The sequence below is a fragment of the Dermacentor silvarum genome, chromosome 4, assembly GCF_013339745.2.
Source record: "Dermacentor silvarum isolate Dsil-2018 chromosome 4, BIME_Dsil_1.4, whole genome shotgun sequence".
NCBI classification, from domain to species: domain Eukaryota; kingdom Metazoa; phylum Arthropoda; class Arachnida; order Ixodida; family Ixodidae; genus Dermacentor; species Dermacentor silvarum.
The window spans coordinates 4,202,019-4,228,829 of NC_051157.2; the positions used below are offsets into that span (position 1 = coordinate 4,202,019).

Below are 26,811 nucleotides of genomic sequence, written 5' to 3' on the forward strand. Positions count from 1 at the left end.
GTGTCTATATAATTGCTATCGCAATAAAAGAAACGACAAAGCATGAAAGTGTCACACTCAGGAAATCAGATAGAATAGGCTGAACTGTCAAAACTGATCAACACGAAAAACGTAAGGGATATTCGAAAGTATAACGTGGGAAAGATTGTGGAAGCCGTAAAATGTGGACGCAGCTATAAACCTGTGAGAAGAAATCTTGGCATAGGACAAGGCGAGATGTATGCACTGTAATATAAGTAGTGTAATATTATCAGCAATTTCGATGACATAATAAAATCAGCAGAATTATTCTATACTGACCTGTACAGTAACCCAGAGTAGCCAAGCTACTTTCATTCGAAGTAGTGATGACCAGGGTACAGAGGTTCCTTCTATAACTAGCGATGAAGTTAGCAGAGCCTTGCAAGACATGACCAGGGGAAATGCGGCTGGAGAAGATGGAATAACAGTGATTTATTGAAGGATGGATCATGCTTGAAGAAACTTGCGGCCCTTTACACACAATGCATCGTGACTTCAAGTGCACCAGACAACTGGAAGAATGCCAACATTAAACTGACCCATAAGAAGGGAGCAGTTAGAGAATTGAAAAATTATAGGCCCATTAGCTTGATTTCAGTACTGTATAAAATAATCACCAAGTTAATTTCTAATAGAATCAGGGCAACACTTGACTTCAATCAACCAGAGAACTGGCTCGCTTCAGGCAGGGATATAATGGATCAAATAAATTCAATTTTTGTCAATTTATTTCAGCATTTCTTTTGTACAAAATCAGAAGAATGCTAGGACAAGCACAAATACTGCTAAGCTGCAGCTTGACTACGTGCTTGGACGATATTGATTAATTGGCAGAAACAAGAGACAGAAAAATACATTTGAGTGAAAAAAAAATTTTACACATTGCAGATGGTCACGTGAAAAAGAAAAAAGAAAAATAAACACAAAGCACATTATATAAAATACTCAAAATCTGCAGCCACTGCTCTGTTATAGTATGTCACTGTATAATATAAAATGAACAGTAGCCCACAGAACAGCAGCCTACAGAAAACGGAAAGCACATGACGTCATCAATCAGGTAATCGAAAAATCTGCGGAGTACAATAAACATCTCTATATGAATTTCATAGATTATGAAAAGGCATTTGGTTAAGGTGGGGTACCAGTTGTCATAGAGGCCTTTCGTAATCAAGGAGTTCAGGGGGCATACATGAATATCTTGGAAAATATCTACAAGGATTGCACAGCAACCTTGGTTCTCCACAAGAAAGTAGAGAGATGCCAATCAAGAAATGAGTCAGGCAAGGATGCAGAATCTTTCCAATGCTATTCACTTCATACTTAGAAGAAGTGTTCAAGCTCTAAGACTGGGAAGGCTTAGGAGTGAGGATCAACGCTGAATATCTCAGCAACCTTCGGTTTGCAGATGACATTGTCCTATTCAGCAACAATGGAGACGAATTACAGCAAATGATTGAGGACCTTAACTGAGAAAGTGTAAGCGTGGGGTTAAAGATTAATATGCAGAAGACAAAGATAATGTTTAATAGCCTGGCAAGCCTCTAAGTCAGCCTCTAGAGTCTGTAAGGGAGTACGTTATCTAGATCAATTACTCACAGGGGACCCTGATCATGATAAGGAAATTTACAGAAGAATAAAATTGGGTTGGAGTGCACACAGCAGGTATTGCCAAATAATAACTGGGAGCTTACCACTGTCGTTGAAAATAAAAGTGTACTATCATTGCATTCTACCGGTGCTAACACATGGGGCAGAAACTTCGAGGTTAACAGAGAATCTCGAGAACAAGTTAAGGACCGCACAATGAGCGATGGAACGAAAAATGTTAGGGCTAACATTAAGAGACAGGAAGAGAGCGGTGTGGATCAGAAAGCAAATGGGGATAGCCGATATTCTAATTGACATTAGGAGAAAAAGACATGGAGCTGGGCAGGTCATGTAATGCATTGGATGAATAACCGGTGGATCATTAGAGTTACAGAATAGAAGGGAAGCGCAGTCGAGGACGGCAGAAAACTAGGTGGGGTGATGAAGTTAGGAAGTTGCAGATCCAAGTTGGAATCAGCTAGCGCAAGACAGGGGTAATTGGAGATCGCAGGGTGAGGCCTTCGTCCTGCAGTGGACATAAATATTGGCTGATGTTCATGATGATGACAATGAATGAAAGAACAAGCTAGAGTAAGGTGACTTCAGGTGGAGTAAAGTGAATTAGGGTGAAGTAAAGTGAATGAAAGTGAAATAAAGTAGATTAAGGTGGATTAAGGTTGGTACACATTATAGCAAGGTGGATTAAGGTGGAATAAAATGAATTAAAGTGGTTTAAGGTTAGTAAAAATTATAATAAGGTAGCCTTAAAGTGGATTAAGGTACATTAAGGTAGAGTTGTGAAGGACACGTGACAGCGTATGACGTCACGTAAGGATACTTAAGTGATAGTCAATTTTTTAGCTGAAATAGTCGCATTATTGAAAGCGTTCTTTAGGTGCGAAGCACCTTACGCGCTCGGGCTGTCGGCGTCTCTCGTCATCGTCGTCACGGTAAAGCACGCGGCTCGTGGTCGCGCTCGGCAGGTGCTCGCGCAACTGCTCCCGTGTTCGTCGTCGTCTTCCACAGCTGGCTGTGTTGCCGCTCATCATTCCAGCGTAGAATTTCACTTCTCTTCTGTCGTCGTAATGGAGAGGCCGCGTTTACGGGGTTATGAGCTTCAGGCTGTATGAGCCCATTAGCGTTGCATCACTGTATGCTTCACACGTCCCCAGGTTTCAGGTTAGTGGAGCTGCATTGCGCTCAATGGCTCAATCTGAAACATAAAATTTAATTCCCCGCTCAAACCGAGCCTATGACTTCATTCGTGCTAACTGTAATAACTAATAAAAACTAAAACAGTGCCCCAGATAGACTCCTGGCGCGCTGCAGTCGCCCGCGGTCTGCTCCGTGCGCTCGTGGCGCGCCGTCGCAGCCAACGGCAATGGGAGGTGCTGCTACAGACGACAGGCGCGAGGCCGTTTCACTAAATGGGCCATTTGACGCGTCAATAAATCGCCATGTGTACCGAGTCGCAGGAGAAGGTTGCAATGGTGGAAACGGCTTGAAACTTTTGACGGGTGGGTGTGCAGCGAAACGCCTATTCTGGCGGACGCAGGAGCAAAGAGGCACAACTACAGCCAGCCCTTTGTTGCGGAGCTGCAGGGTGCAGCGCCTTGCACCACTGAGTCCAGCAGTGGAGTCTCGCTGATGCGCTCCGCTGTCACAGCGAGCTTGTCTGCCTCGCCAGCCTCGTGCACAGTCGGCAAGGGGGGCGCATCGCCGTTGTCCTCAATCTCGGTGCTCACCTGGTGCTCGAGTTTCTCCCTGCACAAACAACAGTTGGTCAATTTCCGCGTGTTGCCTCTCTTATACGCAACTCAAATCAACTGCACGGGGCGCTGCGAAAACTGGCCGCGTCTGGCTACACTGTGCAACAAGGCGGCTACACGGAGGTCCCCGCGTCGCCGCAACCGCTGTGTTTGATGTACAGTACACTGTAGTTTGATGATTTTCGTGCAGTGTGGTGCCAGTTTGCACTTTTTGTGGAAGGAAAGCGAGTAGCTAGCTTACGCCGACCAAATCAGCCGATCTGAGAGGGGCACAGTGGGTAATGAGGCTCAAGTGGTCGCACGGTGTGTGCAAACATCTGGCGTGACAGCGCACCCACACGAGATTCTGATGAAAATCACCGATGTATTCTTGAACCCATTGGTCCTGGAACCGAAGTACTGGTACACTGTTGGAATGTCGGAAAAGTACAAGCAAGTTTCTGCTGCTTTGATTCACTGTTAAGGCACGGATAGATATTCCGGCGTTTCGAGCGTGCGAGACAGCGGTCGGCGAGGTTGGATACGTCACGCTGGCCTCGCCAGGATTGCCGAAATCTTACAACTTGCTCAGTTTGGCACGTTTAACGTGGCCCACAGCAGCGCACCGACTTGCTCGATCAGCTGTTTCCGCTGTACATGCGGATAAATTCGCAGCCAGCCCACACTTTCTCATTGTCGTTGCCTTAACCCATTTTCGCTCGGCGAAGGCGCAAAATCTGCACGCTCTTTTCAGTCCAGAGAGCAAGCTAACCTAAAATCAAGCTTTGCATTTTCTCGATAGCTTGCACTAGAAATCGGTGGCGAACCTTTCCCGCTACTTTTGTGTTCCTGTTATCTATTTTACATTCAAAATTTGCGCTACGTGACTGCTGCTTCACTTAGGTGTAGTTATTGTAGTAGTTGGAGCATTGTTTCTCTCGTAGAGAACAAAACAATAAATAAGAAACCGAAAGATCTGCTTACTACAATAAAAACACATTTGCACACCATGTACAGGTATGGCTTGTGCTGCGTGGCCTGACCATGACTGATTACTCCCCGCTGTCTACGAACAGGTCGCTAATGGCTGCTGTGTAAACTAATGAAATAAAACAAATGTTTCTGTCTAAATTAATGTTAACTAAGCTATACTGCATTATGAATCCAATTAACTTAATTAACTCATTTTATTATATAATTGACGTATCCTGCACTTTCAGTGGCCAAAACTGTGTTCTCCTCTGAACTGCCAATTTTCTTCATACACTGATAAGGGATACAATTGTGTTGCTAATTACGCACTTTCAAATAAGTGCTTACTAATTTGCACTAGTTACACGGGTAGCGTGTCCAGGACGCAAGGAAGGCATTTTGCACGCTGACGCGTACATGTTGTGCATACATAGAATGATTTACTGATGTTACCCGGGAGCACCTGAAACTCAGATGTACCGATTTTCACTGATGTACCATACGCGGTAGTTCCACGTTGTGCGCGGCATGTATCCGATATAACAGCTTTCATCAAGAAAAGCTTGAGTACCGCTGCGACATTCGCATCATAAACTGCATTACCACATGTTTTACCTGTTTACATGTTTTACCACATTAACACGCATTTCATGTGCATTATCACATCAAACTGCATGTTGCAGCACGCATACGCTGAACGTTATCATGATGGCAGTAACAACCTCAACGCCAACTTCCTGAAGTTCGCTGTAGCGCTTTACTGCAAACGTAGTCCAAGCAACAGGATCACGTTCTCTTCACACAAACAACAAACCGACCCTCGCCTGAAAAAAAAGAAAACTTCTTCGAGCAAGATGTTGAGAACACAACTAACGCCGTTGTCACAGCTTATGATAAGATTCGCAATCCATGTGGCTCTTCGGCGCCGCAAAACTGCAAAACGCAGCATAATTGCCCGGCTGTGCGGAGTTTCGTAGATGGTGGCTCCATCGTATCGTTCTAGAAGCGCACCCGATCGCAGCACGAAGGCTACGGACGGAGCGTCTGCTCCGACGCTCCGACCCCCGTGTGAGGTTTTAGGCGCTCCCCGCTAGGTGTCGCATGAACTGCTGGAGTCGCGAATAGAAGAAGTCGCAGTTTCGCCCGAAAGGCGAAGTATCGATTGCTATAGTAAATTAGTGGACAGCCATACGAAGTAAGGGTAGTAGATTTATCGGCCGTATAAACTTGTAAACATAGGCATACTAACTGAATGAACAAGCATGGTGCCACGCGCGCACAAGCAAACATGAAAACATCTCACTCGATGAACGCGGAAATTTGCTGCCGTAGTAAGGAAGCACGGCAGCGAGCGAATTGAACTTTGCGCTGCGTCTCGCATCAGCGCGAACTAAGCCGCGAAAACACAACACACGGCGGACTGTGTCCACGACGCAGATGGATTTCCAGATACATGGCCCCGGCGGCCGCCCATTCCTCCCAACCCTCCCCCCAGAGCGTTGCGCGAGACAGAAGGCGGCGCGCTTCCTTCCCGCTTCCCTCCCTTGCGTGCGCGAGATTGAGCCGCGATTGCGGGCTCACCCTCGTGCGCTTTCACTCGTACACACAGCATACGGCGCACGGCGACGATTTTATCACTGTTGTACTTTATACGGAACCTCACGGCGACGGCGACGACGAAGGCAAAGATGCGCCTCAAGTGACCATATAATTGCTATCGTAATAAAACAAACGCCACGTTAGAGTTGACGAATATCAAGTAATGCTGATCTTTGTGTCACTGTTATGATTTTCTCTTTGAGTGTAGCCACGCCTAATATATTCCGCAACTCATGCGCTAGATGGCTGGCCACTTGGGCGCAACATTTGACCGCGTCCATCGACGCTTTCTTTCTGGGTCCCTTGCGATCTGCAAACACTGCAAACGCCGCAAGAATCCTTCGTTGATTCCAGCGGGACGCCCTTTGACACCGCTGCGTTTTTCCGGGGCCTTGATTTTGGTTGATTTTGGCCGTGATTTTGTTTTTCGCGACGTTCATCATGGTACGTAGTTTAAACTGGGCTTGCTTGCTCAATAAGTTTATTTTGCTTTTTCGATACAATCGCCTTTTGACACGATCGTTAATCATATGGATGAAAGGGGGTAGGTTGTAAGAACTAGGGGCCTTTAGATATCGTGAGCTAAGTAGCAAATGCGTACATACAGAAGCACGCTCTCCAAGAATGCTTCTTGAATGTCAGGACTCTAGGGGGGCATTTAGTTCATTGTTGACACAGAGGGTGATGCAGCGCAATAAAGACGGAGACGGAGGGGTTGGTGCAAATTAGAGCAAGGTGGGTTCAAGTGGATTAAGGAACTTTTGTAAAGGACACGTGACAATGTATGACATCACGTATCATGGACGTGACCAGTTGATTAGAGAAGTCATAATGCTTTCACATTCAAATCACGTAAGGATACATCAGTGACTGGTAATTTTTCTCACTCTATATTGCCCTTCGTCCCTTCTGCTCACGACTCCTTGCGCAATGCCGATTACACATTTTCACACTTCTTGAATGGTCGTCTTGCTTCTACCTGATGACTACTTGACGCTCCTGGTGTCATTGCTCGCTCTGACACTCCGTATAGTACATAATCGTCGAATGCTTTATGTCGGGCGTTTTTACGAAGTATCATTTAAATGTAGCCTTTCTGAAATAAAAGGTCGGTTCCTTCGGACGACCCGTCACCCCGTGGTCGCTGCCACCACTTACGGAATGTCTCCGAAGTAACCGTTCTTTTATTTTAGAAGGGCTATTTTTAAACAATACTTAGTCATCGTAGAAACACGCGCTATACTCGAAGAACGATTGCCGCCACCGAGACGCCCACTTGCACACTGCGCCCGTCTCGCCGCGTGGACCAGGTCGGCATACATACGACATCTCGGCTCCCTCCTCCTCCTTGTCTGCAGCCGGAGCTTGTTCACGTCGTCAAGCTCGATCACTTGTCCCGCACACTGTGCCTTAGGCATCTACGGGACGCCACATCTATGGAGAGATTTATGTCACCGTGTGGTCTAAGCCATGACACCGAAGACGAGAAAAATCGGCTTGGCTTAAATGGTGGCCGCGTGCAACGCTTGACATTTTGGCGATTCTAGATACTGCCGTGCGCTCCGCACTTGTACCTGGCGTTAAAAATTGGAAAAAACCCAGGTGGTGAAAAAAAAAAAACTGCGTACAGCGCGGTGTGCCCCAATGTCTGTACGTTGCTTCGGGAAACTCTACAGTTTGGTTGTTGTCTCTCTCTCTTTACACAGCGTATTCTGCGCCTAACGTGATTCCTGTGCGTAGCCACTGGCTCACCTGAGCAGCGAGGTGCGTGCGGGCGCGGCCAGGTTCTTGCTGGTGCCGATGGGCGACACCTGCAGCGCCTTGACCAGGTCCCTCCAGCGCTGCAGCGCCCGGCTGTAGCTGGGCCGAGACTCTTCCTCCTCGTGCCTGCTCACGTCGGCACTGCTCGAGTGGCGCGACAGCAGGTCCGGGTCGGAGGCGTCCATCAGCGTGATGCTGAAGTCCTTGAGCAGCCGCCGCTCACGCACACGAACCTTCTTGTTCGGGATGGCTGCACCAACGCGTGGCGCACCGTTCGGCCTCTCGAACAGAGCGGGCACTTCATTGCACGAGATCGCACTTCCGAAGTCGCACTTTTGCCCAGACCGTCCCGCAAAAGTGGATGCACCAATAACCTTCTGTGCCAGTTACTCAATCAGAATTTTTGTACGCTGTCATTACAATAATAATAATAATAATAATAATAATAATAATAATAATAATAATAATAATAATAATAATAATAATAATAATAATAATAATAATAATAATAATAATAGCTTTCTTCGTCTTAGTTGGTTAGGGTATAGCTGTATATATTAGACTTCAGACAAACAGCTACAAAAAAATGGTTTAAGGACATCTGGGGCCCAGAGGACAAGCACAGTTCTACATCAGTCAGCGGCGGCACGTAGGCACCGCGTCAGCATGCAATGACGCTGTAACATTTTATCTCTTAAGGACGCAAAATGACATTTGAAACAGCAGGGGATGAAAAAATTACAGCAATATTAGACACAAAAAATAATTTAAAGAAATCGAATGGTACAAAACAGAATTATTGAATACCTTTAATAAAATACAGGGTGTGTCAGCGAACACTTTCAAAAATATTTGAAGGTTTGAAGGTTTGAAGTTCGTGAGCAGGTCTACTCGAAGAGGTACACAATACTTCTCAGCATGTCACCAGCTTCGAGATATTAATTCCCGAACTTTGCGGAGACTCCACGGCTAGAATTTGTAAATTGGAATATGGGCCGTAAGGTAATTAGTTAAAACTTTATTTAGTGAAATTTTGTTGATTACCCGATTATGCTTTTAAATTTTGGTTTGCAAGTCATGTCCGCCTCTTCAAGTAGACCAGCTCATGAGCTAGAATTGTGCTATCTGCCACAGGCAACACTTAAGCAGTTGGACGAAACCCCGGCTGGACGAGGAAGCGGCATAATTGAAATAAAACATACACTCGCCAATTAGAAATAAAGTAATGTCGATTGACGTTTCGGGGCCCATGTTCACAATGCAGATGCAGATTCTGTAATCGCCACCGAAAAAATGCTCATCGGCGTGCCTGCTATTATTTATTATTTGGTTTGCACACATAAAATCAATCACCGACAAGAGAAAGAGAGCTAGCTGCCACCGGGAGTGGCACTGCCGGCTCTGAAAGAGAAATAACAGTGAAAGAAGAACAGATCAGGAAAGGGCCGAGAGAAAGACAACACATGCATGTGCGTCACACACTCATCGGGAGGTACAGAGGTCAACACTCATGCCTAGAACGACGGAACGTCGCGCTCGGGGATCTGCAGTTTGAAATAGGTCACATCTGAGCATGCGCGGCGCCAATGACGCGCCTGTCTTGCATTTTCTCTCCTCGTTTATCTCCGCGGCTGCAACAACTGATTTGGCCGTCAAAAGTGCTGTTAACGGTGTAGCTCAAAAACAAACAAGGAAAAAAAAAACGCAGCGAATAGTTCTCCTGGGCGCCCGATGGAAGCCAGGCTGCAAGCTGTGTTCGCGGTCTCCATTTTGCGGCAGCAGATTTGCACCCTCGCATCAGCTGAATAAAGTTTTCTGTGGTTTTTCGCGCCAGGCTGCTGCTCGGAAGAGGATATGCTTGACCACTCCTGAATTTAGCGTTCGGGGCGTACGGGAGTGAGGCAGCTGCTGCAGCAATGGCTATATATTCTTTATGCGACTTTACTGGTGCTGCATTAGAACTTCAACAATGGCACTCGCTGAAAGAAAAGCCATCACGGTAATGGGACGTACGATGACTCAAAGAGCGATATCGGCGGCTACAAGACGTCCATTGGCAACTGTTAACAGAGTGCTCCAAGCTTTTTACAATGAAGGTCGGCTTGCTGATGCTGCCCGTCGTCGCCCAGAAAGAGCTACAACCAATGAAGAGGACCGACTGATCGTAGCAGCGTCTGTTGAAGACCCCTTTCTCAGCGCCCGGTAAATTCGGGATATTTTGGGATTGGAGGTTTCCACCCAAACCATACGTCGGAGGCTTCATTCAGCCGCGATAAAAAGCAGAATTGCTGCTCAGAGGACCCGGCTTGAAAAAACGCACAGGGATCAGCCCATGGACTTCGCTTCCGTTGTCGAAAACTGGACTCCAGACAACTGGTGGGCTGTTGTGTTCAGCGACGAAGCCACCTTCTATACACGCTGGGACCACAGACAACGTGTGTGGCGTCCAGAGAGCAGCCGGTAATATTGGTTTTCTAGCGCGTGTTATGCTGCAAATATTCCATTGGCGCGCAAAAATGGTCCGCATAATGTTCTAGACACAGAGAGAGAGAGAGAGAGAGAGAGAGAGAGAGAGTATGTTCTTTTATACTCACTCCTTATACTCACTCTTTTTCAATGTATTGCTCACTCCTGCCTAAAGTCTGGCATTCAGACTGGCAGTATTTTCTTAAATAAATAAATAAATAAATAAATAAATAAATAAATAAATAAATAAATAAATAAATAAATAAATAAATAAAATACAAAGATTACAGCCATGCTAGCAGCGACACTTAGTCTTAGTACTAACTAGGGCAACTAATTGATATTTCACAATAATGACAGTATATGTGTTTATGTTGTATTTGGGTTTGGGGATGGGGAATTCTCATGTGTACGCCTCTGGACAAGAGTATTGTAGCAACGTTAATTTAATGCTTGGCATTCGAGCTCCTTCCAATGCCGCGCAGAGGCTTATCAGTGCAAGTTTTTTTTTTATTGTTCGTCTTCTTAGGCATGTGCGGTTTTATCACGCAGGTATGACGAAAAATACATCTGGAATGTTCGCTCCAGTGGGCGCACGTTAGCCACCGTGTGGGGCGCAGTGAGCTATCAAGGCCGCTCCACAGGTTTAAAGGACGGATGACGGCAGCAGCCTACACGGACGTAAAAGAAACGGTTCTTTTATCTTACGTACTGGACGACCCCTTTCCAAACGGACTCTACCACTTTCAGCAGGATGGGGCGTCCGTCCCCACAGCAACTAAAGTTCGAGAGCTTCTTGACAGCCTCGGCGTAATGATCTTAGACTGGCCTGGCAGACGCCCGGACCTCAATATTATTGAAAATGTAAGGGGTCTGATGAAAAAAAAAAAATCTCGCCAAACAGCCCGGCCTGACAAGATGCAGTTCCGACGATCTGTGGGGCGCTGTTGAACGACCCCGCTCTTGTGGACCACCTTTAAGAGTCTCTCCCTGCGAGAATTCAGGCGGAGCTGCAACGCGATATTAGTTTGCCTCACTGCAATCTCCTGCGGCACCACGACGAGGGTTCTGCAGTGGCTAAGTCGCCTCTTCCTCAAACTTTGCAGTACTGTCAGCATTTACAATGTTCGCTCCCGAAACGCACGAGGAAATGCTTCCGCTTGCCACTCATGAATGATGTGCTTACATTTGACAGCGTTTTTGAGGTACCTACTTTTGTTGATTTCTATGAATCTCATAAGTTCAGGATATCTAGGCAGCATTTTTCGGTGTGTGATCTAAACCTACAATTATTCGCAATTAACGCATCATTGGCAGGTTGACGACCAATAAACTATGAAAGTAGGTTTGTAAAAACCCGCCATGGTTGCTCAGTGGCTATGGTGTTGGGCTGCTGAGCACGAGGTCGCGGGATCGAATCTCGGCCACGGAGGGCCACATTTCGATGGGGGCGAAATGCGAAAACACCCGTGTACTTAGATTTAGGTGCATGTTAAAGAACCCCAGGTGGTCCAAATTTCCGGAGTCCCCCACTACGGCGTGCCTCATAATCAGATCGTGGTTTTGGCGCGTAAAACCCCATAATTTTAGGTTTGTAAAATTCACTCCTAGCAGACGGCATAAACGCAATGCGCTATGCAAAATTCACGGCGCGATACGCGAGATACATGTGCGACGGAATGGCGGTATGATGATACCTCGAACTGAGAATAAGCCTGCAGTATAAGGGCGCGAAGATGGAATAACAGTAGATTTAATCAAAGATGGAGGAGATATCATGCTTGAAAAGCTTGCGGCCCTTTATACGCAATGCCTCACAACTTCAAGTGTACCAGAGAGCTGGAAGACCGCCAACATTATACTTATCTATAAGAAGGGAGACGTTAAAGAATTGAAGAATTATAGACCCATTAACTTGCTTTCAGTATTGTATAAAATATTCACCAAGATAATTTCCAATAGAATCAGGGCAACACTTGACTTCAGCCAACCAAGAGAACAGGCTGCGGCTTCAGGAAGGGGTATTCTACGATGGATCATATCCATGTCATCAATCAGGTAATCGAGAAATCTGCGGAGTACAATCAACCTCTCTATATGGCTTTCATAGATTATGAAAAAGGCATTTGATTCAGTAGAGATACCAGCAGTCATAGAGGCATTGCGTAATCAAGGAGTACAGGAGGCATACGTGAATATCTTAGCAAACATCTACAAGGATTCCACAGCTACCTTGGTTCTCCACGAGAAAAGCTGAAAGTTACCTATCAAGAACGGTTGCTATTCAAGTCAAGAACGAATGCTATTCACCGCATTGTTGCGTCCCGAATCGGCCGGGTGCAATCTTTGATTGTTTCCCTAGCATTCTTTGAATGCTATTCACTGCATGCTTAGAAGAAGTATTCAAGCTCTTAGACTGGGAAGGCTTAGGAGTGAGCATCAACGGCGAATATCTCAGCAACCTTCGGTTTGCAGATGACATTGTCCTATTCAGCAACAATGGAGACGAATTACAGCAAATGATTGAGGACATTAATTGAGAAAGTGTAAGAATTGGGCTGAAGATGAATATGCAGAAGACAAAGATAATGTTCAATAGCCTGGCAAAGGAACAATAATAATAATAGAAACTTTATTGTGGACCATTAGGGTTACAGAATGGATACCAAGAGAAGGGAAGCGCAGTCGAGGACGGCAGAAAGTCAGGTGGGATGATGAGGTTAGAAAATTCGCAGGCGCAAGTTGGAATACGCTAGCGCAAGACAGGGGTAATTGGAGATCGCAGGGAGAGGCCTTCGTCCTGCAGTGGACATAAATATAGGCTGATGATGATGATGATGATGAAACTTTATTGTAATGGAAAAGATATTAAGGAGGGGTGGTCGGAGCCTCTCAGTCCAGGGCCCCACTGGCCTCTGCCGCCTGCCTGACCTGGCTAATTAAAGACTTTTGTCTTGCCAGGTCGGAGCGGGCGAGCTGTGCCTCCCACTGCTCCATTGTGTCACTGGTATTTGGTGGCAACGGAACAAGAATTCAGGATCGCCAGTCAGCCTCTAGAGTCTGTAAAGGAGTACGTTTATCTAGGTCAATTACTCACAGGAGACCCTGATCACGAGAAAGAAATTTACAGAAGAATAAAATTGGGTTGGAGTGCATACGGCAGGCATTGCCAAATCCTGACTGGGAGCTTACCACTGTCGTTGAAAAGAAAAGTGTACGTCTCACAGTACAATCATTGCATTCTACCGGTGATAACATATGGGGCAGAAACTTGGAGGTTCACAAAGAAGCTCGAGAACAAGTTAAGGACCGCACAAAGAGCTATGGAACGAAAAATCTTAGGACTAGCTCTAAGAGACAGGAAGAGAGCGGTGTGGATCAGAGAACAAACGGGGACATCCGATATTCTAGTTGACATTAGGCGGAAGAAATGGAGCTGGGCAGGCCATGTAATGCGTAGGATGGTTAACCAGTGGACCATTAGGGTTACAGAATGGATACCAAGAGAAGGGAAGCGCAGTCGAGGTGGGCAGAAAACCAGATGGGATGATGAAGTTAGGAAATTTGCAGGCGCAAGTTGGAATACGCTAGCGCAAGACAGGGGTAATTGGAGATCGCAGGGCGAGGCCTTCGTCCTGCAGTGGACATAAAATATAGGCTGATGATGATGATGAAATTTAAGTACATGGGACGGGTGTTTTCGCATTTCGCCCCCATCGAAATGCGGCCGCCGTAGCCGGCATTCGATCCCGCGACCTCGTGCTCAGCAGCCCAACACCATAGCCACTGAGCAACCACGGCGGGTTTATACATACATACATACATACATACATACATACATACATACATACATACATACATACATACATACATACATACATACATACATACATACATACATACATACATACATACATACATACATACATACATACATACATACATACATACATACATACATACATACATACATACATACATACATACATACATACATATACTGTACATGTGTACAGTAAATACAGCGCTTATATAGCCCTTGTGCACAGCAGCGCCCCTAGCGGTCTCCATGCAAACCAGAGCTACGGACAACGGGCAACGAGGGACAACGCTCGGCCCTAATTAAGGTGCTTCGCCCCTAAAAATACCCCATTGTGCTACTCGGAGCCGGCACCGAAGCCTATTTTTCGACTACGTAGCGAAGGGGTCGGTTTATCCTTTTGCAGCTAAATTCAACATAGCAAATCCCCATATAGCTAAGTCCCAACACAGAAAATCCTACCAGAGCGCCAGCTTCGCTGGACTTCCCTCTTCACAGGGTGGAAGGGCTCCGACGATATATATATATATATATATATATATATATATATATATATATATATATACGTGACTGGTTTTCCACACTTCATACACATGCACTGTTTCCCGCTTTCACACTCCTAAGGTTAACGCATTAATAATAATGATGACACTCTTAGCCATTCATGTTAAAGGCTGCCAATGTGATCCGCTATTTAGTGACGTTATACAGCCCTGGGCCGGAGAAACACTGGAGCCGTTTTGTATTATACTGAAGAATGTATCGTATGCTTCTTGTAAGCTGCTCAATGTGTAATTTTAGAATGAAATTTGTAATACTCGGGTGCGCCCCGTCGCGTCCCTTGAGGTACCCGCTTCATACATAAAATATTCTACTGGTCTAAATAAAGTTCACTTCGTAGCGGAGTCTGTTTGTATGGGAGTGTGTTTGCATGCGAGTGTATGCATGTGTTGGTGTGTCTGTTGCTTGTGTGCAGTTTTCACGCCCGTTCTACCATGGGCTCCATACAGATCCAATACATAGAAAAGCGCATGCCCTGTTAGTTTTACTATGGCACGAGTTATTCCGCACAATATTGGCTGCATTACTTGGCGCGTGTCCACTGCGGGAGCGTATACCTTCGCCTCGCTTGCGTTGCACTTTGTTGATCTTCATGCCGTTGTCCTTGAGCACGTCGAGCAGGTCGTACCGGAACGAGGTGATCTGCTGCTTGAGCTCATTCACGTCGTCCTCCGTAACGGGCGCCTGCTCGTTCTTGCTCTGCTCGCTGGTGACGTAACGCCACACGAGGCTCTTCATCACGTCCTGCAACATACCAACATGCACCTAATACAATTTCAATTCCGAGATGCACTACGGAAGTCTTGTTATGGCCATGTCGTTAACCGACTCAACAATAACAGCAGGTCATCCTCTGGCGTTTTCCTTCACGATTCTCATCTTACACGACCTGTCCAGCTCAGTCCGATTGTTCTCATACACTCTGGTTGCAAGGGTTTCTTCGCAAGTTATCCTCCAAGCCCTATAGGTTAGCGATGGTTGAATGCACAGGTTTTCGGTAGTTGGCCTCTTGTGATTTCTCGAAAAGAGGTTATCAAACACAATCCTCGTGTAAGCATAACATTATTGCTAACTAACCAGCTTTAATGAACCATGGACTGGTGAGGCAACGTTGTGCAGATCGAGTCTACAGACACGATCACTGGCACTAATCGCCTATAAAGAACGATCTTAAGGGTCTCTGAAACGGTTCAGACAAATTTTGTAGACGCGTAGGGTAGAGCTGCAGTAAAATATTCGCACAATAATTTGTGTGAAGCGTCTCATACTAAGATACCTACGGACGATTACAGGTTACCCTCCTCCATAGCTATGCTTTTTCTCCTCAACTCGTTCGACGAGTGACCGGGGCTAAGCTCCGCCTTCACTGGCTCTACGTCATGATATAACATCGTGTTACCTACTTCCGGTTATCTTGGAGCCAGCGTCCGAAGCCTATACAACCTCTCAGCCAGCCGCCAGGCACTCGATCCCAAGCGAGAGCGTCTAAGTAGCGTGCGTTGCGAACATTCTGTCACAGCGCCGACGCGTCTGGTATTCCGGTAATCACAGTCGCGCTGGCAATTTTGACGGATGGGTGGAAGCGTAAACTAAAGCTCCTCCATAGTACTATTGCTGTGATGACGGAGCTTCAATCAGAGCAGACGTAAGTGAGCCGAGTGAGCAGCCTGATCGGTCTAAAGTCGATCTGCATGGTCCAGTCACCTGGTGGAGCAGAGCTTAACCGACCAAACAAATAGCTAATATTGCTGTAACCATGGCTTGCACTGACGTCAATTCCGCCAACGCTCGGTTAGGTTTTCGCCATATCGGAGCACCACCATATGACACCCCGCTGTTAGTCGTATGCGAATGGCACTGTTTTGCAATGGCTATTTGCGCAGTTGTTGGATGTTGTAATCGCAGTAAAAGCAGCTCGAGGAAGAAGTCGGCAAACACGAAGCTTTTTCGGCGTCCGAAGGTTGTGGAATGGCAAGACGAACGAACGAAAGCACTTAGCTCGAAGCGGCGCAGCCTGTGGCTTGCGCGTATCAAGCGTGCTGATCTCAAGGGCGATCTCCCAAACACTCGAGCGTGCGGCGCCCACTTCATAGCAGGTAAGCCTGCGCAATACTACATAAGGCGCACTTAACCCTGCGCTAGAATCACATTTGTTTGCATTTGTAGGGAGACCGTCCAAGCTCTGTGAAGAAACGAAGCCGGACTGGGCGCCAACGCTTTTGCTAGGCTACAAGGCAAATAATGAAGGCACTGCGCGCTACGAGCGTGCTGAAAGGCGATGGTTCAAGCGAAAGACTCCCGAGGTCGACGCGGTGACCGCTGCACCGGCAAGAGCTTTTGGAGTCGCCGCAACGCCACGCGAGAATCCCTACGATGGCGGTGACGACGACCGCACATACGCAGACAGCCCGTGACTGCCGCGAGCCGAATGTGAAGGCCAGGCTGCCGAAAATGAATCAGGTCAGTATCTTCATTGCTCCTTTGTTTAAGTCTGAAATGTACATCTCGTTATATAAATTTTTGTTGGTTTGTTTACATCGCTGTTATGAAATGTCTGCATGCTGGTGAACCGCTCTGCTTTGGTTCCTAGGTTTGCATTGTCAATTTCAGGAGCTGCTGTACAGGCAGAGACGACCATGACAGGCATTGCAGCATTGGAGCAACAGTGCACTGCACTAAATGATAACCTGTATGCCCTGCGTGCTCAGATTGACCAACTGGAGTAGACTGAAGCAGCGTTCAGAGAGAGTAAAGCCAAGGTCGTCTTCTACACAGGGATGGCAAACTTTGATATTCTGTATGGCATACTTAAAGTTGTGGAATGCTATGTCCCACACGGCGTGAAGAACGGTATACCAAAATTTCAAGAGTATTCTGTTTATAATGAAGATGAAGCTGAATTTGCACAACACTGACCTTGACTTCAGATTTGGAGTTTCAGAGGCTACAGTGTCGCGCATTTTTGATAAGTGGCTGTGTGTTGCAGATTGTCGATTGAAACCATACATTTCATGGCCAGACCAAGTCTCACTGCAGCAGACCATGCCGCAAGCTTTCTTTGATTCCTTTGGTGCGAATGTGGCCACAGTAATTGACTGTTTTGAAATAAAAATAGAGCGGCCATCATCGTATGAGGCAAGAAGTGAGACATGGTCGCAATACAAAACACTGCTAAGTTCCTCACTGGCATTGCTCCTCAAGATGTTGTCACCTTCATCTCAGAAGGTTGTGGAGGGCGCTGCAGTCATAAGCATATCACAGAGCATTGTGGCACTCTCGATAACCTGCGTCCTGCTGATGTTGTGCTTGCTGACAGAGGCTTCAATATCTGTGAGAGTGTTGGCTTCTATTGCGCGCGTTTGCATGTTCTAGCGTACACAAAATGCAAAAAACAACTGTCGGCAGAAGAAGTCTTGAGCACCAGAAAACTTGCTAACGTGCGTATTCATGTGGAGCGAGTGATTGGGCTCATAAGAAAAAAGTTTACCATCTTGAAAAGCACTCTCCCCATTGAGTATGTTGCCCGCCGAGAAGATGATGATAGGCCGCCACTGGATAAAATTGTCACTGTATGCTGTGCTTTATCTAATCTGTGCCCATCAATTGTTGCAGAGCTAAGGGAAGCCAATGGTGAAGTGACTTCACCTACCCCAGAGCTTCATTAGTGTGTAATGCTTTCACAAGTTTTGCCCGTATTATACTATCGAATACTATTGTGATTTGTTTTCATGCAGTTTTTTTAGTTTAAACATTAATTTCACTCTATCGACACGTATGCCGGAGGTGGAACATTTGTTATGAATAAAGAAATGTGGCTACATTATTATGTAACGCTACAATCTCTCAAGTGCCTTGCTGGTTTTCGAATTGATAGCAGAGTGCCTCAGTAATTAAAACATGCTTGTATTGGAGCTTGTACGTTTGTTTATTTACTAATTGAATTGATTGCTGGTTATTCAACAGATCAGTCTAACAGAATAACACATGAATTTCAAGCGAACTAGTTCTCTTTGTCTTGCTTGTATTGTGGACAACGCCACTTCTTTGCCTTTGGTGCCCGTGTGATTCCCACACACGAAAAATGAAGCCATTTAAATGTGCACGATGGGTTGTCACACGCAATCATCTTTCCCGTCTCGGGTCCTTTACAGAAGCAGTAAACGTTTGTTGGTGGCAATGCCTTTTCTGGAGCCGTGTGAAAAACTTGCTGAAGAGCTCAGAAAGAATTGCTCTTACGAAAAATTCCCTTGCAGTTACAAACATCTGATTGCAGAAATGTTCGTCTCTTAATTTTTTGTACACGGAAGAGGTTTGGAGCCCAGACAATGAAGTCGCAATAGTCAACTTTGCATATAGTCATCTGGGCTTGAACTTGGTAATAATACTCGTGTTGCTTAGGAAGCTGCAGAGTTCCATTAATGCCTGTCAAACATGACCTAGCCTCAGTAAATGAGGTGGCATTACACAGCAAATAGGGGCATTTCACTTCAGCTACGCCTCTGCCACAGTATGAGAATGAAATCAGTGCATCTGGTGTCGCTCCAGCAAATAGATACGAGACACTGAGGTGAAGACCAGATCTGGAACACTTGAAATCATCGTGCTTTTGCTTGTGATGATCTTCATAGGTCTTGAGTGCATCACGTTCATGCTCCAAACCCCATGCAATGGTAGGAGTCTTAAACAATTTTTCTGGGTAACATATCAATTTCAGTAACGACAGGCTAGGGTTATCCAGAGCTGTTCGGCAGACTCTTTTAATTACAGATGCTGTCACTCTACCAGCGCGGTAAAGGTACCAGTCAGGTGAATTGTTCTGGTTTTTTGTTTTAGATTCAATCAACTTCACTGTTTCGTCAGTGACATGAAGTGTGCTCAAAAATTGGTTGGCCGTGTCAACGAGGGTGTCGAGTCTATCTGCCAAAGCATCATTCGTATATAAATTTTGTAGGTGTACTTGCTGTTTGGGCACTGGTTTCTTGAAGGCACTGGAATGGCCATGCAGCATGGAAAAAATCGCAGGAACACCACCACTTCTCATGAAGACACTGCATACGTGTTCCATCTTTGCTGGTGATGCTGGTGGCACATGAAATCTCTGTTTTATCACTTTCTTGTTTGTGGGCGTGCTCTCAATCCTATCATCAAGCTGCCGTTTTTTCCCTTTGGCAGATGCAAAATCAATCTCTTTCAATCTTTTGAATTGAACCTTTTCCACATAGGTAGGGAGTCAAATGTTTTTTTGAGTGCAGCTAACCGAGTTCCTCATTCTCACGCCTGTGTTAAAAGCAAACAAACAGGCACCGACGTGTGAGCAAGCTTCTCCCGCACCTGCCACGCGGGTACAGTGTGCAGTCAACACGGTACCACTGTCCTTACAAAGAATCCACACTTTCAGTGGACGTTCACCCAGTCGTTGCGAGTGGTTCACCTGCAAAGGGCAATCAAGGGAAAATTAAACTGTTGAGATCATGGACACAATGCAGAGATATATACAAAAAAAAAAAAAACCGCATGGCAAGCACACACACTGTAAAGCCAATAAAGGAAAAAATTAACTGTTGAAATCAAAACATACACGATGTAAAGAATGCAGAAATATCCAAATAAAGCATAGAAAGTACGCACATAATTCTCCCGGCCACAAAACACTCGCGCAAGCTGCATATCTTGTTCAAAATTTTTCAGACCCTAGCACATGAACTCTGTTTTGCGTGATTGTTAAACGAACAGTATCAGTTCGTTTCTTCTCTGCACCTAGCTCCAATCTTGCGTGTCTCCTGCACGCACCACTGACTAACCAGGGAATGTCTCTGAATGTTCTACACAAAATGCGGCATGGAAAATGGCGGCTGCAGCTTACCTCTCCTAGTAGGAGCACCTTTTCTCCTTGCAGCCGCTTCGCCGGCAGTGTTTTCACCCAACCGCCTGTGAAGTAGTTGTGGGATTCAAGCGATTTATAAGCCTTCATTTCCTCCAGTGTCGCGAAGCTTGAAGAGAAAACTAGGTAGTTTACAATGTCTGCGTGCGAGACCTCGGGGAAAGCGCTAACGTCCATCGTCGTATCCGCACCCGGTCGGTCGCAACGTGTACGGGTCCACATCGTCGCACAGTTTCACTTTTTCTTGATATCGTGAACGCGCTGACCCGATCAGTCCTGCGTAATAAGCCTCGTTAAACGCAGGCATATTGTAAACGGGTGGCTGTTCTCGTGAGGAGCGGTGAAATCCACTTAAAAACGCAGTGAGACCGCAACATAAGCGCACGCGATCAGATGCGAAGGCGGTGCGCGCGGTACACCAGCATCACGCGGACGCAACGGCGCGGGCGGGCTTGACGTCACGTGCAAGCCACGTATAAAACATTTTGAACATCCAGAAAAGCAACCTGTTCACGATTACGCTCCTTCCAAAATTTACACCAGCATCAAAGTAGAATACACTTGATTACTGCTATATTAGTTTTGTGTTTGGTTGAGCTCTGTGCCACCAGGTAGCTGCACCACCCAGGCTGTTCACATTTGCGTCTCCGCTCATCCCGTAAAACGCGCGGCTAGAGTGACCTAGAATACTAGCCCGGCGGCGTATATTGCTTTCCGCGGATGATTGCACACGTGAGAGAGAAAAAAAAAGGAGGAGGATGGCAGGACCTTTTTTTTTTCGACGACGACGACGATGCTCGAACGCAATCATGTGGTTCGTATGAATGCATACTTTTGAAGCGTGGCTGTATTAGTAAACACTACCTTGCGTTTCTGTGAAATGGCAGGAGCTAGTAAAAAGTAGTTTGATAAAAGTAGGGGGTTTTGATTAGGCATGTGGGCTCTAACTCCCTCTGTGTTCTCAAATATTCATTGGAATCAGTCTTCGCTGCGATATCTTGGTGTGCCTCTCGATAACTTCCGTAGTAGTGGACCTCATTGGACATCCGCGATAACCACTATCCGTCGAAAGGTGGCAACCTGGCAGGAACGCGACTTCATTTTCGCAAGAGCTAAGGCGTGCAATATATTCCTTGCTTCTAAGCTTCTTTATGTTCTGCAGGTCTTGCACTGCTCTCACATCTATGTTCAGGCATTCCACAGAATATTTGCATGTTTTATTTCGCAGTCATCATGGGAAGCCATGAGAAGGTCATGCGATTATTTTACCTTAAAAATGTCCGTCATCCTTTCCTCCTTGCAGTTAATAGAACACGTCTTGCTTCACACCTCCCTTTCCTTTTTGTCACGACAAACTCTGCTCAAGAACTGCCGTTATGGGGCTTCCTAAAAGAACTCGTGGATACTATCTTATTTTTAAAAGCCAGATTCACGTTAGAATATTTATTTAGCGTTGATCGAACATCGCTAAATATAGCACTTGTAAATAACCTTTTTCCTGCACCTATGTATCGAAAGCCATATCTGTCTTTATTTGGTCAAGATGTTCTTTGCCGTGCTCGTCGAATGTGTATAACGCCAGCAGCGAAACATTTTTCTTTAAGCTGCACACATCCACCCTGCCAGTTAAAACATGGCTTCATGAGAAAGGATTATATGTACCGCACGTGGAATGCAAATTGTAGACTTTGCAGCCAACCTGAGACAATAGAACATTGCTTTATTCTTTGTCGTGATGCATTTTATTTTTGGGACATTTTACAACGAACTATAAAAAAAGAATTTCCTCTCACACCTTTCGGTATTCGGTTCCTTCCTTTCAAAAAGACAATCAGTAATGCACCATATGATTTGTTTATGTTATTAGGACTGTATTCATTATGGAGAAGCCGAATGATCGACAGACATGCCGAGCCACCCCGCTCGACAAAGTTTGTCTTTCGAGAAGAGGCTGCTCATGCGCAAGTGTGGTTGCAATCCCGTTTCTCAATGGATTTCGTATCTGGACGCTTGTGTTTGTTTACCCGATTTTTGAACTTTCATTGGACTGCCTAGCGTTTATGAAATTGTTTTTCATCTGTGTATATATATATATATATATAACACAACTAATTTTCGCATATAACTACTAATTTTTCCATGCAATAAAGAAAAAAAAGTGGCTGTATGCCCTAGTGGTTACGACGCTCGTTTTGGGATGGGGGTTCGCGGGTTGAAATCCCCCCTCGGCAAGGAGTTTTTTTGGTATCACCATTTTCTTTTTTTTCCCTCTCTGACGGCGCGGACGGTTGTGCCGCGGTGCCGGGCGCCGACGCGAAGCGGCGGTCGTTGGGGTGTTGCGGAGCGCAGCGTAGCAACACGCCAAATAAAGAAATACTGCTCCAGTCAGGTAGACTGCTCCCTCCCTAATAGTGATTATATTTGGATCATCAAAACAGTGATGCGTTTATAATACCACCGATCCCAACAGCAGGCTAGTCACCACCATCCCAGCGTTTTCTCCATCAACGCCTCCTCCGTTCCAACGGCGGCGGCTAGAAACATGGTACGCGCGAGCGGCGCAGCGTGGCGCCAGTGGTCGAGCGCTGTATCTACTAGCAATTGGAAATACGCGCCCTGGGCAGCCAATCGGATAGCTGGCCCTACTGGCGTGATATGGTCAAATTGCGTGAAATGGTCAGGGGCGGCTTAATGTTTATCCGAGTCGCGAGCTGCGATCGGTAGTGATGTGCCTTTTTAAAACCTTGTAATACATTACACGCTTTACGCAGAGCACTTAGATGCGTCAATTAATGAACAGATGGGCCTACCCTAACGACTTAGTAACTTTGTACAAAATCGTCAAAATCGTCTAAGGGTCTCTTTAATGGCAGGTCTTACTGATCTTCCTATTCTTTGGAAAATCTCTGACGACATGTGCTTTGGACACTGCTTAACCGGTTCTAGCCGGTTTTTTGCAACCATGGAGAAACGGCCCATATTCTTGTAGTGGAAAGTGACGTTTGAGAAGTGTGGTGCTTTTTAAGACATAAAGGTCGCAGAAGTTTCTCTTTATGTTCTTCGGGTTTTATGCCAGCCGCCAACTGTCACACACCACCACGATACCCAAAAGCAGCCTCTAAATTCGTACGAATTCTGCTAGATCCCCCACGTCCTAATGCTGCACATTTGCGCGCATGTCCAGTTTGTTGCATCATTTACATGTATGCCTTGAAGCAGCATGCTCTCAACCTTCGTTGCCACAGTCATACCACACTGGTAACAATACAGACAAAGCTTGTGCGGGGCAGCAGGCACGCACGAACGCATTCACATACAGACGCAAGGGCCGACATAAAGAAGAAAGGGGGCGGCTTATGCGAATAATCACTTATACACATTCTTTCATGTAGAGACAGTCCACGTGCGCTTCACGCATTAAATGTCCGCGCTTTTTTATATTCTGGGGTATTACGTGCCAAAACCACCATCTCATTATGAGGCACACCGTAGTGGAGGACTCCGGTATAATTTTGACTACCTGGGGTTCTTTGAAGGGGCCCTGAACCACTTTTTATCGAAGTGGAGAAAGGCATTTGAAGTAAAGATAGGCTATTTCAGAAACACTTTGCCGCAAAAAGTACTTCAATGTGTTCAGCAGAAGCGGAGTCAGTGGCAATCAAGCACGGCTTCCGCTGTGCTCCCGTGCCTTGTTTACTGCGAAGGCTACGGCGGAGTGGGGCGTGGCCAGAACGCCCGTCTTCCAAATGTCACCGTGGCACGCAGTTCAAATTTTGTTTTGAATGTTAACGTACACGCCAAGACTTCCGATTTTTAATGCATACGACCATGGAGGAAGGAAAAAACTAGAAGCGAGCATCACATGACAATCTTGAAGCCTAGTCATAAAAATTTTGAGAAATGGGATGATGGGAGTTAGGCCCTCACGTGATAGCAAACGGTATATCTAGTCGGCTGGCTTTCGTTGCGTTTGCTGCGGTTGTTTCGGAATATGTGCACATTGTAGGCATGGCAAACGCACGCAGAAGTTGAGTGAAGGAATTCGAGTGTGTAAAGAAGTCGAGTCTGTGTTATGTAATCAGGTAACGCACCGAACCAGCACGCGGCTCGCTGCTTAAGCAGCAGACAGGCGCCAAGGCTGTAGCGAACGAAGACGTCGGGCAATTAACCGGTATTGTGCCCAACAACTCGCGAGGGCCACCTCAAGGATGACTGGTCGCCTTTCGGGGCGGTTTCAGGGAAACGAGAAAACATTTCGCCCTGCGAACGTATGAAGGCAACCAAGCCGACAGCGATTCGTCGCGTTTCGGGGCATCTTCTGGGAAACAATGATGTCTTTCGCCCCCACAAACATGTGCAGGCGATCAAGCGAGCATCTAGGATCCGCAGTGACTGCTTTCCCGTGTGAAAAAAAGATCGTCCCATCTTGTGCCCAACGATGGACACTGTCGACAGTCGACACTGTCGTTCTGCTCAAAGGCTTCTGCCTCTCATCAGACCCGCGAGAACTCAATAGGCGCGTCTCAACAGCGCAGCGACGCCGCAACACACAATGCTACAAAATAGTGTACGTAAATCTCAAGGAAAGGCGACGACTTCGGCGTTTAGAGTGAAGGCTAATGCTATTTATTTCTTTCAGGACGAAAGACGCAAATCAGATCATTTTAAATAATCAAATACGCGACAAGTAACTATGCCGCAAAACATCTAGTTTCATCCTATAGATATATAGGTGCAAGACAGCGCAACAAAAATTTGCAAGAAAATACGCACCGCGGCTTAAGGTACACAACAGGTGATATGACGAAACAATCGACCACGCTCGTGCGTACTCTGGACGGGTTTCGAGGTGAGAGCGCTGACTAGCGGAAGTGATGCTTTGAAAATTATGTCGTCGTGGGTCTGGCTCCCCAGTCTTTCTCCACGTTTCAAGGCAATGCATTTGAAGCGAAGAACGATGCTCGTGGTAGCAGAAACCCACGCGTTATACTTACTAATCGTTACCACCTACCAAACAATCACAAATGGTCCGGCAACCATGTGGGCCTATTCCTACCCAAAAGACACCGCGCACAAGGCCCCGGAGAGCGGGAGGGGCGACTTCATAGTGCCACGCGTTAGTAACGCTAGAGGACGAGGACGAAGAAGTGTTGTTGGCTGCTGCGGCCGAAACAGTAAACAGCTGTGTCCCAGACCGAGGAGGTTCAAAATTTCGACATCTGAATTTGTAGAAGTTACCATGACAGAATTATTCGATGTCATCTTATCTGCACATCAATCGGCTCCTGGACCGGACCGTATCACCATTACTATGATTAAATTATTGTTTAACTCTTTCCCAGATGAGCTCTTGAATATAGTTAACTGTTCACTCCAATATACATGGATTCCGACCTCTTGGAAAATTGCAAAAATTGTGCTTTTGCTTAAAAAAGAAAACCTCGGATATATCTTGGACAACATTCGGCCAATTGCACTTACATCGAATCTAGTCAAAATTGTAGAAAAAGTAATTCATGTGCGGCTCCTTGAATTTACTTCTTCTCGTGGTATTCTGTGCTCGAGACAAATAGGATTTAGGCCTCATTGTTCCATTTGGTCAGCTCACGTTGATTTAGAAAGCCGCATTCGACTCGCAGGACAATCAGGAGATATATCGGCATTGGTAACTTTAGATATTGCAAAAGCATATGACAGTGTCGAACATGAAATTTTAATTTCTCGATTAGTTAGCTGTTCTGTTCCAGACTATTTAGTAGCCTGGATACAAGAGTTCCTTTTCGATAGAGAATTTTTTTGTGTCAAGGATGGGGTGACATCGGATACGTATAAACAGACGAGAGGCGTACCACAGGGATCAGTTCTTTCGCCACTTTTGTTCAATATTTTGTTATCTTCTGTGCCAATCCATCAGGATGTACAACTCTATCTCTATGCTGATGACATTGCATTTTTCTCATCAGCAAGGGATATTAATACGTTATACCAAATTTTGCAATCTTATTTGTCTGAACTCGAGTCCTGGCTGGACGGCCTGTCTTTTTCGCTTAACGTAAAGAAATGCGCTCTACTGGTGTTTCCATTGTCAAATCCTGTCTCCATTTCTCTTCATTATCGTAATCAGCCGATTCCGCAAGTTGCAACATTGAAGTACTTAGGGATAACTTATGATCGTAAGCTAAACTTGCAGCAGCAAATAGAAGCAAATGCTAATAAAGGAGAACGTGCAATGGCGTTGTTGCGCCGGTTCAGCAATAAAAACACAGGGATGCGTAGATCTACGTTGCTGATGATTTATAAGCTTTACGTCCGCCCCATTCTAGAATTTGGTTGTGCTCTTTTTTCAGGATGTGCAGCATACAAGCTAAGACCTTTAATTCTACTGGAAAGGC

General features: G+C 45.9%; 1 protein-coding gene across 1 annotated transcript in view; it reads right to left on the reverse strand.

Annotated features, from left to right (window-relative positions):
- Positions 1–3,182: 3,182 nt before the first annotated feature.
- The window catches only part of LOC119448020 (transient-receptor-potential-like protein), a 166,949-nt gene continuing 143,320 nt past the window's right edge, over positions 3,183–26,811 (reverse strand). Inside the window, exons 14-16 of the mRNA XM_037711526.2 lie at positions 15,096–15,282; positions 7,683–7,941; positions 3,183–3,375 (exon numbers count right to left, since the gene is read on the reverse strand). Coding sequence (XP_037567454.2) covers positions 3,183–3,375; positions 7,683–7,941; positions 15,096–15,282 — 639 coding nt within the window. The remainder of the gene's footprint in view (positions 3,376–7,682; positions 7,942–15,095; positions 15,283–26,811) is intronic.